Here is a 15,820-nt window from a genome sequence, read left to right as displayed (position 1 = left end):
AACTTGTACTTTAAGTTCTGGGGTACATGTGCAGAACGGCAGGTTTGTTACATAGGTATATACATGCCACGGTGCTTTGCAGCATCCATCACCCTGTCATCTACATTAGGTATTTCTCCTAATGCTATCCCTCTCCTAGCCTCCCACCCCCGAATAGTCCCCGGTGTGTAATGTTCCCCTCCCTGTGTTCATGTGTTCTGATTGTTCAACTCCCACTTATGAGTGAGAACATGTGGTGTTTGGTTTTCTGTTCTTGTGTTAGTTTGCTGAGAATAATGGTTTCCAGCTTCATCCATGTCCCTACAAAGGACATGAACCCATCCTTTTCTATGGCTGCATAGTATTCCAAGGTGTATATGTGCCACATTTTCTTTATCCTGTCTATGGTTGATGGGCATTTGGGTTGGTTCCAAGTCTTTGCTATTGTGAACAGTGCTGCAATAAACATATGTGTGCATGTATCTTTATAATAGAATGATTTATAATTCTTTGGGTATATACCCAGTAATGTTGCCCAGATTTTTATTAAAGTTATTTGCATAGGACTTAGTGTAGAGTTCTTTCTTATGATTTTTATGATTTTCTGTTTTTTCTTCTTTGCACATTTTTATTTTGTATTATATGTGGGCTTTCTCTCCTGCCCTTATTTTATTTTTTTAAATTGGATTAAATAGTGGGATATACTGGTGCTTAAAGTAAACTTTACCCTTTTTCATATTTAAAAAAATTGATTATAACTTGTAACTTTAAATGTGCCAACCCAGGCCCCATTACTAGGGGCAGCATGAATAGTTTCATAACTCCGAATGCTTTTTAAAAATAGGCAACTGTGATTGAGTCATCATGATTGAGTAGTGCTTAGGAAAACCAAGGGAGATGCATTTATTTTGAGCACATTTCATGTATGTTAAAGGTCATGATAGTTGTGCCGACTTCTTTCCCTTTTCGTTTTATGGACCTATTGCATGATATATCATAATCTATTTCTTCTAAGGCAGGGTTGTTGCTACCAGAAAACCTGTGAAAATTTTAGGTAGTGTGTTTTTTTCATTTTTCATTTGTATTCACATTTTTTTTCTCTTTGAGACGGAGTTTTGCTCTTGTCCCCAAGGCTGGAGTGCAATGGTGTGGTCTTGGCTCACCACAACCTGTCTCCCGGGTTCAAGTGATTCTCCTGCCTCAGCCTTCTGAGTAGCTAGGATTACAGGTGCTTGCTACCATGCCCGGGTAATTTTTGGTATTTTTAATAGAGATGGGGTTTTCGCCATGTTGGCTAGGCTGGTGTTGAGCTCCTGACAGGTGATCTATCTGCCTTGGCCTCCAAAGTGCTGGGATTACAGGTGTGAGCCACTGTGCCTGGCCTGTATTCACATTTTTCATCTGTCATCCTCTTCAATTCTCCCATTTCCAATAATTGAGAAACTTAAAACCTTAAAATAACAACAAACTGCCTAACAAGGAACAACCCATGTTACTGGTACGTTGCTAATGTAACCATTAAATAGATAAAATACTACTGATAATAAGTGAAATTAAGTGGAAAGATGTTAATGTGTGTCATAAGTTGGTTCTCTCATTTTAAGTATTTCTCCTAAATCGGCTTCATTCGTAAGGTAAATAGTTTAATATAGATCTGTTGTTTATATCAACAAAATGATAATGTGATTCAGAGGTAGGGGCAAGTCCAGGTCTTGTAAGGGTTTAAAGCTTACACAATTTGGATCCCTTCTTTAATAAGGAATACAAAGTGACCCACGCAAAAGTAAGCTTAGGGCCTTGGAAGACGCCTATGTAAGTTTGGACCCTGAAGTTTAATCTTACTGGCTTCACAGTCAATCTATCTTTTGCTTGAAAACCTTGAACTCAAACCTGGAGTATTGACTGAGGATATAGCAGGGCTGCTTGGCTCTTTGGACCAAAAAAGAGAGGCCATTTTCCATAAACCATGTCTGGCTGACAGTCCAGGTTAATAAAGATGTAAAAATGGTAGAAGGTGTGAGAATATATCAACAACAATAACAAATCAAGGGTGATTATCCTTTCTAAGCCTTGACTAATCTATAAGATGTGCAGGGAAGATACTTCAGCCTTGGGGAGGCCTTGAAGAGTGGTGATACTGGCAGGATGCCTGTGTACTGATGTTACAGAGTCTTAATGGAGGGCAGAATGGTCTCCTTGGACAACGTGGACCTGGCTGCACTACAGAAATGGGGGATCACTGGGTGGACCGCTGCCCACGGGATGGTTTTGTTTGTTTGGCCTATTCTAGGATGGTCCAGAGATTCTAAATGAGAGGAAATTAGGTGGTTTCCAAGCTATAAAAGATTCTTGCCTCAGTTAAAACAAAGGATGAATTGAGTCACAGCTTTCTGGGAAAAATGATCAAGTGTAAGTGAATTATAAATGCATCTCTAGATTAATGTTAGATGAGGGCCATATATAGATTTTCTTGTATCAATTAAGTTTTCTTTCTTCCCTCAAAGGTAGGAGAAATGCTAGGAAGAACTGCTACTCACGGCATTCTGTTTAGCAAGGAAGAACTAGGGGTAAGGAGGTGTTGACGGGAAAGATCTTACGTGTTTGGGGTTTGTCAGTTGTCAGGTATCAGACAGAGTGATGTGAAACTTGAAGCATTAAGATATGAGGAAGCACTTGGTTTTGTAGTCACTGACTTGGTTGCAAATCCTGGCTCAGTTCCTTCTTCTCTGTAGCTCCAGGCAAGTTACTCAACCCCTCTGAATGTTAATTTCCTCATGAGTAAATTGGAGAAAATACGTAATACCTCCTAGGATTGTGAAGACTACAGAAGTGTAGGTGTCAAGGGTTTTACATACAGGCTGGCATCAGGAAACAGTCAATGTCCGCTGCCTTCTAGTTTAGGAAGGAAGATTTAAAAATATACGTGGGAAAATAGGTAGGATTGGCTAGAGCCTTTAATTAAAGTTAGAGCTAGAAATTTGGGAGAACCCCTTTCTATTTTTATTTATTTTTTTTTTGAGATGGAGTCTCGCTTAGTCACTCAGGCTGGAGTGCAGTGGTGTGATCTTGGCTCACTGCAACCTCCATCTCCCAGGTTCAAGCGATTCTCCTGCCTCAGCCTCCTGAGTAGCTGGCACTGCAGACATGCACCACCACGCCTGGCTAATTTTTATATTTTCAGTAGAGATGGGCTTTCACTATGTTGGCCAGGGTGGTCTTGAACTCCTGACCTCAGGTGATCTGCCCGCCTTGGCTTCCCAAAGTGCTGGGATTACAGGCATGCGTCACCACTCCTGGCCTGAAAGAACTCTTAAAGGTAACCTTTTTTTCTGATTAAAAAAATTGACATATAATTTACATATGTTTCAGTGCACATGTTAAGTGTTCAGATACATGATTTTTTTACATATTTGTGGATGTATATGATTACCCCAATCGAGCTAAAGAACACATCCATGATCTCAAAGTTCTCCCTGCTCAGTATGTGCCTTCATCTCTCAGTCCCGGTGGTACCCTCTCTTCTGATTTCTGTCATCATCTTTTTTTCCTGTTTTTGACATTTACATAAATGAAATCACACATTATGTATTCTTTGTGTCTGTTTTGTTCCCATTCTGTGTAATATTTGTGAGATTTCTCCATCTTGTTGCATGAATCAGTGCATTTAAAAAATATTTGCTATGGAGTATTTCTTTATACAATACCAATAGTTTGTTTATTTATTATAATGTTGTTTGATAATTGGGTTAGTTCCAGTTTTTAGCCATTAAAAATAAAGCTGCTATAAACATTGTACAGATATTTTTATCACTGTCTGTGCCATAGGGTAAGCAAGTATTTGTTGAACTCTATTAGTAGCTGCTACCTGGTATTCTAAAATGTTTGTACACTCAGCAGCAATGTTTCAGAGTTCCAGTTGGTCCCTAGTGTCTCCAGCATTTGGTATTTTTGACCTTTTGAAATTTTAGTCATTCCTGTGGGTGTGTAGTAGTATCTCATTATAGTGTTAAAAATCAAATCTTAAGTATTTTTCTTAATATATATACTTTATTGAAAAATTAGGCATTCCAGAAGTATAAATAAGAATGTTAAAAATCAGCTATATGAAATACTTATTAATCAGAAAAGGCCTTAATATTTTTATGTGTTTCCTTATAGTTTTCCCCCATTCATATATATATATACACACATATATATATATATATATGTATATATATATACATATATATGTGTATATATATATATGAATGGGGGAAAACTATAAGGAAACACATAAAAATATTAAGGCCTTTTCTGATTAATAAGTATTTCATATAGCTGATTTTTAACATTCTTATTTATACACATATAAATATATATGTGTATGTATATATATATATACACATACATATACACACACACATATATATATATAGTTTTTTTGTTTTTTTTAAATGGAGTCTCCCTCTTTCATCCAGGCTAGAGTGCAGTGGTACCATCTCAGCTCACTGCAGTCTCCACCTCCCGGGTTCAAACAATTCTCCTGTGTCAGCCTCCCAAGTAGCTGTGAGTACAGGTGTGTGTCACCACACCAACTAATTTTTGTGTTTTTAATAGAGGCAAGGTTTCACTATGTTGGCCAGGCTGGTCTCAGACTCCTGACCTCAAGTGTTCCGCATCCCCAGTCTCCTGAAGTGCAGTGATTACAGATGTGAGCCACCGCACCTGGCTTCATACATACATGTTTGAATTAAATTAATAACAATAAAAAATTTAAAAAGTGTTTGAGAAGGGAAGCAGTGATAACCAGGATCACAAAGGAGTCAATGTGAAGTGAGCTTAGCTAAGTAGCCTAACTTATGTCCTGGAAATCCTAACTTGACTAATGGCTCGGGGAATGGTTTGGACTCGATGTATCTAGAACTTAGCCTTGCAGCATTATAGGTACATTATTGTGAAAAAAGGTGGCAAAAAGTGGACTGGAAATTTGTACAGTTAGGTGACTATGTTGTTGATATAGCCATTAACATATTAACGTATGTAGTGATTAATGAACTGTAGGAGGACAAGATGGAGATCAGATCAGTTGTATGGTTCTGGGATCTGTCCTTGGTACTGGCTTGTTAAGATGGTATTACAATCTTTTTTTGTTTTTGTTTTTTTGAGGCAGAGCCTCACTCTGTCACCCAGGCTGAAATGCAGTGGTGCCATTTCAGCTCACTGCAACCCCCACCTCCCAGGTATAAGCGATTCTCCTACCTCAGCCTCCCAAGCAGCTGGGACTATAGGCAGCCACCACCACACCTGGCTAATCTTTTGTATTTTTAGTAGACATAGGGTTTCACCGCGTTAGCCAGGATGGCCTCAATCTCCTGACCTCGTGATTCACCCGTCTCAGCCTCCTGAAGGGCTGGAATTACAGGAGTGAGCCACTATACCTGGCCTTTTTTTTTTGAGATGGCGTCTCGCTCTGCCTTCCACGCTGGAGTGCAGTGGCATGATCTTGGTTTGGTTCACTGCAACCTCCACTTCCTGTGTTCAAGCGATTCTCTGCCTCAGCCTCATGAGTAGCTGGAACTACAGGTGCATGCCACCATACCTAGCTAATTTTTGTATTTTTAGTAGAGATGGGGTTTCATACAGGCTGGTCCAAATGTCTGACCTCAGGTGATCCACCTGTCTCGGCCTCCCAAAATGCTAGGATTACAGACATGAGCCACCACACCTGGCCATAATGATCTTTTTAGTCTTTACATCTAGGTGATTGCTTGAGCATGGTCCAGGCCTCTTCTTTGACACTGAATATTTCTGTTCTTTAATCCCAGTAGCACTGGTCCATCTCATTCCCCAATATATACATACAGTTGGTCATTATACTATCTTATTGTGGTCTCTTCTTTAATCACGCTAATCACATTTATGGGTCAGGAAGGAAGCTGGGGATGGTGGGGAAGGACCTAGGCTTGTCTTCTTTGCCAAGGACCTGAGCCCCTCTGAGGAGCTTCTATGACAGGAAAAGGACACTGCCACCAATAAATGGTGTTGGGACAGGTCAGCTCCTCCCTGCCCAATTCAAAAATAATAACACACATAGACAGGAGCGTGAAGTAATAAGTGTACAACTTCATGCATTTTCCAAAATGAACATGTCTGTAGACCTCTCATCTAGGGTGAGAAATCGAACATTACCAGTACCCCAGAATATTCCCCCAAGACCCCATTTCAGTCTCTGTGGGATTTAGGAGTATATTTTTGTCAATTCTGAACTAGTTTTAATTTAAAATTTTCCTATAGAAACAGTGTTAAGAGAGATATTCTATTTCATGCCATTATTGCTATGTGACCTCCTGTGTTTTTGAGCGAGGCTTGTGACTGGGTAGGGTTCTTGCTCACACAGACCATTTCAAACAAGGCTCCCATGAGAGAGAGTTTTGAAGGCTAATTGTCTGACATTTGGAACACAGGCCATTTGTAGATTAAGGGTCTACTTCTGTATATAAGCTACTGTATCTTCTTTGGTCTGCAGTAGACCCTGATTTTCTTAACTGCTTGCTTAGGAAGTTTGCTTTACAACTGGAGGACAGAAAAACTAGTGTGATTTATAAATGGGCTATTATACTAAGAGTTCACTCTGCTAATTTAGAGTTAATTATGTTTGAGATGGTTTCAACTTCTGCCTTCATTTCTACAGGCCTTTCATATCTGGTATAATTTATGTACAAGTGACTTGCTAAAGGCACAGGGGCACAGGGCAGCTTGTGCAATTAATCTCTTGCATGAGATAGAGAGACAGTTGTAATTTTATCTTCATCAGAGCATGGACTGTTTTGGCCTAGTGAAAGCATTTGGTGTAAGAACAAAGTTCAAACGTTTATGGCTTTATTCTTTTAAAGCTGACTTCTGAAGTAAAAGGAATTTCTTTTTTGAATTAGAGTTTTACCATTTTAAGAACTGTGGGCTGCTTTAAAGGACAAGGATTATCTTATTAAAAATAATGGGATTGCTTTAATGATAACAAAACTAATATAAGAATTGAATCTGTGTTAGCTAATCTGGTAGGTGTTTATAGGTATGTATTTTGAAGACTTTTGATCTACTCATGAATATTTCTTGGTGCCAAAACAAATATTTCCTCTCTTCCTTTCTAATCTGTAATTTGAGGCCTGACACATAGTGAGCATTCCCTATATGTTGATTGAATCGAATATTTTTTCCTGTCAGAGCTTATATTTAGGTAAATTGGATCTGTAACTCAGACCCTCGATAGTCAACATATCTCAGGAGAAAGTAACATGTTTTCAGTCGTGCTCCTTTTGATACTGAATTTTGTAATAGTACCCATTTTCAGATATTGTGTGCCTAATATTACAACACTCATAAGCTGGTAGCTGCTCTTCTACAGCATAGATTTTCATCTTAGGGACAACTGTCAGTTCCATATAGCGTTTTGTTTTTTGGTTCTATCACATGTGTACCTGCCACTTCATTTAATAATACAACATTACAGAAACAGTGGAATTCTCCTAGATATCCTTTCTTGATCCCTTACTCTGCAACTCTTTGGAACTATTACTCGGACTTTCATGCTTATCTTGATTCATATTTTCATACTTCCCTTATATATGTATATATGCTTCATACATAGTATTTATTGTTTTGCATTATTCAAACTATAAAAATGTTGTCTTCCACATATCATTTTGTGTTCATTCTGACTTTTGCACATTCTGATGGTTTCAGAATTATCTAAATTGGTAAATGTTCTAGCTAATTTATTTTAACTCTTGTATTCACATCATATGTCTATCAGTTTATCTAGTCTCTCCTTAATGGACTTTAGATTGTTTCCACTATTTTGCTAAAGCAAACAATGTGGCAGTGTTGTTGTATATGTCTCCTTGTGCACAATTTTATAAGAATCTCTCTGGAGAATAAGAGAAAAAGTTTGTTAAGGTGGAATGCCAAATAATAAATGTGGAATGATTGAAGGAGTGAGAAAATATTATTTTATTTATTTTTATTTATTTTTTTCCTTTTGAGACAGAGTCTTGCTGTGTTGCCCAGGCTGGAATGCAGTGGTATGATCTTGGATCATTGTAACCCCTGCCTCCCCCGATTCAAGCGATTCTCGTGCCTTAGCTTCCCTAGTAGCTGGGATTACAGGTGTGCACCACCATGCCCAGCTAATTTTTTTTGTATTTTTAGTAGAGAAGGGGTTTTGGATGTTGGCCATGCTGGTCTCAAACTCCGGACCTCAAGTGATCCACCTGTCTCTGCCTTCCAAAGTGCTGGGATTACAAATGTGAACCACTGCACCCAACAGAGTGAGAAAATAACATTTAAAAGACATAGTACTTATTTGTTAAGGCCAACAGATGGTAATACCATGGGTGAAAGTTGGAATATACAAAGCTTGATATCCTAAATATCCATGGGGAGCAGGTTATTTACATAGTCTCAAAGTATCTCCCCTTTATAGATGCTTATAGATAATAAGTACTTACTTATTAATCATAAAGAGAAAAAATATTAATGTTTCATAAAGAAACCTGGAAGCTCCACTTTAAACCAAGTGATCCAAGTCACACATCACCGGTCATGACCAACTGTCTCCTGATAAGATGCACTGAGAACACAACATTCCTTACATTCTATTACTTCTGAAAGTATACAGTCTGCGTCTAATCATGAAGAAATGTTAGACAAATCCAAATTAAGAGCTACTCTACTAAAAAAATGGCTCATACTTTTAAGAAATGTCAATATCTTGGAAGACAAAGGAGTGCTGAGGAACTTTTCCACATTTAAGGAAATTAAAAAGACTTGACATGTAGTAAATGTAAGGTGCAATCCTGGACCAGAAAAAAAAACCGCTATAAAGGATATTAGCGAGACAATTGTCAAAATTTGAATAAAGTCTGTAGATTAGATGCTCATATTGCATTGAAATCAACCTCCTTCATTTTGATAGTTATAATTTGGTTAAATAAGTGAATCTCTGTGTCCTAAGGAAACATATGCTGAAGTATTTGGGGGTAATGGGTATGATGTTTATTACATATTCTAAGTGGCTTGGAAAAAAATTTTTTTTATACATACAAAGATAGAACAATAAAGCAAATGTGGCAAGATGTTGGCAATTAGTGAACCTGGGCGAAGTGACCTATTGTTGCAAGTTCTCTATACGTTTGAAATTATATTTTAAAAGATCTTCCTGAGTTATACCTGGGAGTGGCATTCCTGGGTCATAGGCTCTGAATGTCTTTGGATTTACTAGATAGTGCCAAGTGGTTTTCTAGTATGATTGTTTCACATCTTGACCAGTACTTCATATTATCAGATTAAACATCTTTATCAGGCTTATGGGTATGAAAGAGTATCTCATTGTGGCTTTTTTTTTTTTTTTCCTGAGACAGGGTCTTGCTCTGTTGCCCAGGCTGGAATGCAGTGGCATAATCTCAGCTCACTGCAACCTCTGTCTCTGGGTTTAAGCGGTTTAACGGCCTCAGCCTCCCCCATAGCTGAGATTACAGGTGCCTGCCACCATGCCCAGTTAATTTTTTGTATATTTATTAGAGACAGGGTTTCACCATGTTGGGCAGGCTGGTCTTGAACTCCTGACCTCAAGTGATCTGCCCGCCTTGGCCTCCCAAAGTGCTGGGATTACAGGTTATGAGCCACCACTCCCAGCCTCATTGTGGTTTTAGTTTGCATGTCTTTGATTATAGTGAGGCAGAACATCTTTTAAATATTTCATCAATAAGGATACTCTTTTATGTTTTTTTTTTTTTTTTGAGATGGAGTTTCGCTCTTGTTACCCAGGCTGGAGTGCAATGGCGCGATCTCGGCTCACTGCAGCCTCCGCCTCCTGGGTTCAGGCAATTCTCCTGCCTCAGCCTCCTGAGCAGCTGGGATTACAGGCATGCACCACTGTGCCCAACTAATTTTTTGTATTTTTAGTAGAGACAGGGTTTCACCACGTTGACCAGGATGGTCTCGATCTCTTGACCTCGTGATCCACCCGCCTCGGCCTTCCAAAGTGCTGGGATTACAGGCGTGAGCCACCGCGCCCGGCCCGGGATACTCTTTTATGAATTGCTTGCTATATTCTTAACCATTTTTAAAACAGAGTTCTTTGAAATTTTTAATTTTTTGTTTGTCTAATATATTCTGGAAATGAATCCTTTGTCAGCTAGATACATTGCAGTTACCTATGCACTTTTGAAAGATGCTTAACTAAAGTTTAAAATTGGGTTATATTTTATTTAAGTTACATAGAATAAACTAGGTAAGAAGGCAGAGGAGACATTGTACAACAAGTGTGTAGGGGCTGGAGGGCTGGCATTGTTTACAGATCTCTTTTCTCTTGGCTCAGTCAAATAATATGGGGCAACTTGAACTTGCATTTTTATCTCTGGCCCCTCTGAAAAAGGTTATTTTTAGGAAGGCCGTCTATTGTCCCCAGTGTATTTCATTCAGAAATTTGCTGAATAATGTATTCTTCCCTTCTGCTGTAGACTTAAAAGGAAATAACGAAACTCTTGCACTGCTAAATACTGGCCAGTACTTGGATTGAGTAACCTGTTTTGAGTGGTATTGCAGTGCCAGTAGAGCAAGAGGGTAATTCAGTAGGGACATTATCTTGGTTCATCCTCTAATACTAATTAAACCTATTTTGGAGATGGTAAAAAAAAAAAAAAAAAAAATAAAAGGTTAAACCACTTAGACTTGACTTCTGAAAAGGAGAACCTAATTATCATTCTGGAACTTACTTTTAGCCTGGGTAACAAGTGCGAAACTCTGTCTCAAAAAAAAAAAAAAACCGCTTCTTTTTCCCCCCCTCCGCTCCCCTCTCTTTCCTTTCCCCTCCCCTCCCCTCCTTTCCCCTCCCCTCCGCTCCCCTCTCTTTCCCTTCCCTTTCCTCCACCAGGGGATAGGTAATATAGCACTGTCCTTTTTCCTTATTGATTTCCTAGTAAACTGGAAAATGAAGTGATCAAAAAAGATCTTTCAGGAAATTTAATACCTTAATCTCTATCTCAAAAGAAAAGATTCTTCTCTGTAGCCTAATGTCGGAAGTAAACTTTTGTGATAACCCCAGAGTTTGCCCGCTTTGGCCTATCAAAGTGCTGGGAAAATGAATGATCATATGACTGTGTATATAGCTACTATTTATTCTTTGAAGACGTTCTCATTTTTTGTATTTAGTAGTTAGAATTGAATGATAGTAATCATTTTTCAATTCATAAAAATTTATGCTGCTTTAAAAATCATTGAATTATTTTCTTGATGGGAAAGACAATAATAGTATAGAGAGAAATATCTAATCCTGTTGTCTAGAAATAGCTACTTAATGTTTTCATTTTGACATTTTTTTCTATGTATATGTGTTTCATAGAGTTAAACTATAGTTTTAGAGTCTTTTTTTGATTAACATTATAGTATTTATTAATGGATACATTTTATATCATTGTTTTGATTAATTATAATGAAGAATGCTACAGTGAACATTCTTGCTTACATTTCTAATTATTTTCTGATGACAGATTCCTAGAATTGGAATTATCGATCATTAGCAAAACTGTCTTCAGTCTTTTCATGCCAAACCCACTTTGACAAAGTTGCTACTTCTTCCATACTTTTACAAGTTGAATATGAGAGTACTTGTGTCATTTCAAGAGTCATTGACCAAAATGCTGCTGATTTGATAATGTAAATAGGCTTTGGCCTAATTCACATTTCTTTTTTTACTAGTGAAAATTTGTATTATATTAACTATAATATTTATGTTGTTGTTGTGAACTTTGCTTACTTTTATGCAGGAAGCTGTGATTTTCTTATAAATAATTTTTATATATTAAAAAAACAACTTTTTGCTATTTATGGTGAATCTTTTGCCATTTTGCTTGCTTTTTGTCGGAGAGAACAGAAGTCTTTGTTTTTACACAGCCTAGAGCTATACTTGGGGAGAGTTTGTGTGTGTGTGTGTGTGTGTGTGTGTGTGTGTGAGTTCTTTGGCTAATGGTACGCAGGGAAGAAATCCAAGCAAGAGGATTATGAAGGACCAAAACTTCTCTATATAATTAATAAAGGTCATAGGGTAGAGGCCATTTCTTGCAGACACAGTGATTTCCCACTTTATTGTTTGTCTCTTACTTCTGACGACGACTAATGTCACCCATTAAACTTATTGACTTGTTTGCCATATTTAAATTCTACACAGTTAAAGCTGCCGCTTTGGTCAATTCTTCTGTCCTATGGCATTTTCTCATGTCCTGACGCTTTCTTTTAAGGTATTATCCAAAGAGATGAGTCACCCATGGAAAAAGGGCTCTCTGGTCTACGAGGAAGGGACTTTGAGCTGTCTGACGTGTTTTATTTCTCCAAGAAGGGATTGGAAGCCATTGTGGAAGATGAAGTGACCCAGAGGTTTTCCTCAGAGGAGCTAGTGTCATGGAATCTCCTCACAAGAACCAATGTAAATTTCCACTACATCAGTCTGCGGCTCACTATGGTGTGGGTGCTGGGCGTCATAGTGCGCTATTGTGTCCTACTGCCTCTGCGGTAAGTCACGTGCCTGATAATTTGATGATAAGCTTGGCTCAGCTTTCTTTCTTTTTTTTTTTTTTTTGTAGTTTTAGTAGAGATGGGGTTTCACCTTGTTAGCCAGGATGGTCTTGATCTCCTGACCTCGTGATCTGCCCACCTTGGCCTCCCAAAGTACTGGGATTACAGGCATGAGCCACTGCCCTCGGCTATAGCTTTCTTTTTGAGCCACATACATGATGGCTATACATAGTGTTCTGTGGTGCTAATTCCACCCATTCCCATGTAGGAAATGCCACCAAACATGACCTCTGTGGGAGTGTATTAAGTATCCATTTTCCTTTGACAATTTTTCCCCAAGTGAGGTTGTATATTCAGAATCCAATGTATGTCTTAGAATCTGGATCCACTTTGCTATTAGAGTTCGGGTTAACTTCATGGAGAGAAAAAAGAAGTTAAGAAGAGGAAGAAGAGAGATGATTAATAGTTTGATATTCACTAGAGTATCAGCCAAATTGTTAAGAGCGGACCGGAACCCACTGACTTTTCTTGCCAGTCCATAGCAGTTAATAATTGCATAAGAGAGAAAAAATTCTTGATTATGGTTACATGAGGGAGAGACCCATTTGAAGTGTGAGTTTGTTCCATCCAATTTGTTGTGATCACGGACTTCTCTTATTAAAGGGTCCCCACCTGGGTCACCTGGATCCCCTTCTGCTTCTCAGCTTGAGTACCACCTGGTGAGGAGGCAATGTTAAGCCTAGTTTACTGAAAGCACGATGTGGAATGTGAGTAGAAGGCACCACGTGGTAGGATGAAGCTGCAAGTGGCCAAGGTCTGATTAGCATGGTGGTGGAGGTAGGAGGCATGTATACCAGCCACATTTTTGTTGATCATCTCGCTTCATTTCCCTGGACATGGCCTTGGCATCCTCTCAGCAGAGCTTTCCAGGCAGTGGCTACCTGCCAACTAACTTGGCACATGAGTTGAAATCTCTATACCACCCCCAGGGTGGCCTATGCTTGCCTCATTCAGATTTATTACCAGGGAAAGCATTGCTTAACTATAGGCAAATGCAGATTTCCAAGAAATTATTTCTGGGTTTTTTTTGCCCATATTGCTAGTTCAGACATTGGGGCATAGTATGTCTTTTGGGAATCATTTCAGCTGTGATAATGAAGCAAAATTAAAGGTTTCACATACACTTTTGCTTGAACCTTAAACTAGTGCCCCCAAAGTGGGGTTCATGTACTCTGGGAGTGTGCAAGACTATCCACTGGCATGCACGAAGGAAATATTAGAGCTTTTATTTATTAAAAGCTTCTGTTTTATTTATAACCAGAGCTTCCACTTATTCTGTTTTCATTCTTAAAAAGGCCAGGGGCATGGTGGCTCACACCTGTAATTCTAGCACTTTGGGAGGCTGAGGTGGGTGGATCACTTGAGGCCAGGAGTTCAACTGGCCTGGCCAACATGGCAATACCTTATGTCTACCAAAAATACAAAAATTAGCCAGATGTGGTAGTGTGCACCTATAGTCCCAGCTGCTTGGGAGGCTGAGGCAGAGAACTGCTTCAACCCAGGAGGCAGAGGTTGCAGTGAGCTGAGATCATGCCACTACACTCCAGCCTGGGTGACAGAGCAAGACTCTTGTCTCAACAACAACAACAACAAAAGAAGCTTGGCCAGGCACAATGGCTCATGCCTGTAATCCCAGCCCTGTGGGAGGCTGAGGTAGGTGGATTGCTTGAGGTAAGGAGTTCTATACCAGCCTGGCCAACAAGGTGAAACCCCATCTCTACTAAAAATACAAAAAGTAGCCAGGTGTGGTGGCACATGCCTGTAGTCTCAGCTACCTGGGAAGCTGAGGCAGGAGAAATCAGTTGAACTTGGAAGGCAGAGGTTGCAGTGAGTCACTGTATTCCAGCCTGGGCCACAGAGTGAGGTGAGGCTCCATTTCAAAAAAAACAAAAAACAAAAAGTGAAGCTTTAGTCAAGTTTAATATATGGATTGGTTCTTGCATTCTTGTCCGGTCCATGTGTCAGGTACTGTATCCAAGGTCACCTGAAGGAAGAACGAGGAATTCTACCACACAGGGCTTGAGATGCCCTTGTTTGTTGTTGGTTTGCTTTCACCATGCTGTGGGGGCCCCGGAAATGGTGTTATGATTCCCTTATCTAGTTTTGACTAAATGAATGTTACAAAATAGATAAGTAACTTCAAATATTTTTGCAAAGAAACTGCAGATTTAAGGTAATAGAGCAACGTAAGCATTTTCCACTTCTCGGCCTTTGGGCTAAGATAAGTGCAGTGATAAAAGCATCCAAGAACAAAAAGAAAATGCAGAGCTAAGACTCCTACTCTTAGTAGATACTCTTCGGTGTGGAAGAATTGCCTTGTAAATGCTTTTTAAAATAAGCAGCTGCTATAAAATGAGCTTTTCAAAAACCAGATTGTATTAAGATAGATTGTGGTAATGGTTGCACAACTCTGTGAATATGCCAGAAACTACTGAATTGCATACTTTATTTTATTTATTTGTTTTTATGAGGCAGAGTCTCACTCCATCACTCAGACTGGAGTGCAGTGGCGCGATGCGATCTTGGATCACTGCAACCTGTGCCTCCCGAGTTCAAGCTATTCTTATGCCTCAGCCTCCCGAGTAGCTGGAATGACAGGCATATGCCACTGCGCCTGGCTATTTATTTATTTATTTATTTGTTTATTTATTTAGAGATGGGATTTCACCATGTTGGCCAGGATAGTCTCGATCTCCTGACCTCGTGATCTGCCCGCCTCAGCCTCCCAAAGTGCTGGGATTACAGGTGTGAGCCACCGTGCCTGGCCCAATTTTTGTATTTTTAATAGAGATGGGGTTTCGTCATGTCAGCCAGGCTGGTCTCAAACTCCTGACCTCCAGTAATCTGCCTGCCTTGGCCTCCCAAAGTGCTGAGATTATATACATGAGCCACAGTGCCTGGCCTGAACTGCACACTTTAATGGGGTGAATTGTATAGCAATTCACAGACTGTGGCTAAAAACGTATGTAATGTATGAGACATTGTCTCGCTTAAACTGGGAAACACAATGTTATGACCTGTTAATCTAGCAAATAAATAGTTTCGGTGGTTTTAAACCCAATTGTTAAGCATGTTAACACGAAACTTCTTCTGATTTAATGGGCATGAATAAGTGATTCTCATGGGGGCAAGATAGCAAAACATGATTTTAAAAGTTTTGCATAACTGATGATGAGATTAAACAATAATTTAGTTATTGCATCAGTAACTGACAAGAAAAAAAAAAAACCTGACC

General features: G+C 39.2%; 1 protein-coding gene across 2 annotated transcripts in view; it reads left to right on the top strand.

Annotated features, from left to right (window-relative positions):
• The window catches only part of GPAT3 (glycerol-3-phosphate acyltransferase 3), a 68,549-nt gene that overhangs the window by 31,098 nt on the left and 21,631 nt on the right, over positions 1–15,820 (top strand). For both annotated transcript variants that reach the window (XM_032239713.1, XM_032239714.1), the window contains exon 3: positions 12,252–12,522. In XM_032239713.1, coding sequence (XP_032095604.1) covers positions 12,252–12,522 — 271 coding nt within the window. The remainder of the gene's footprint in view (positions 1–12,251; positions 12,523–15,820) is intronic.

Source organism: Sapajus apella, unplaced genomic scaffold, assembly GCF_009761245.1.
Source record: "Sapajus apella isolate SASKATOON/1434 unplaced genomic scaffold, GSC_monkey_1.0 scaffold45, whole genome shotgun sequence".
In the NCBI taxonomy this organism is placed as follows: domain Eukaryota; kingdom Metazoa; phylum Chordata; class Mammalia; order Primates; family Cebidae; genus Sapajus; species Sapajus apella.
Note: the sequence above shows the minus strand (reverse complement) of the source record. Positions and strands in the feature narration are given on the sequence as shown.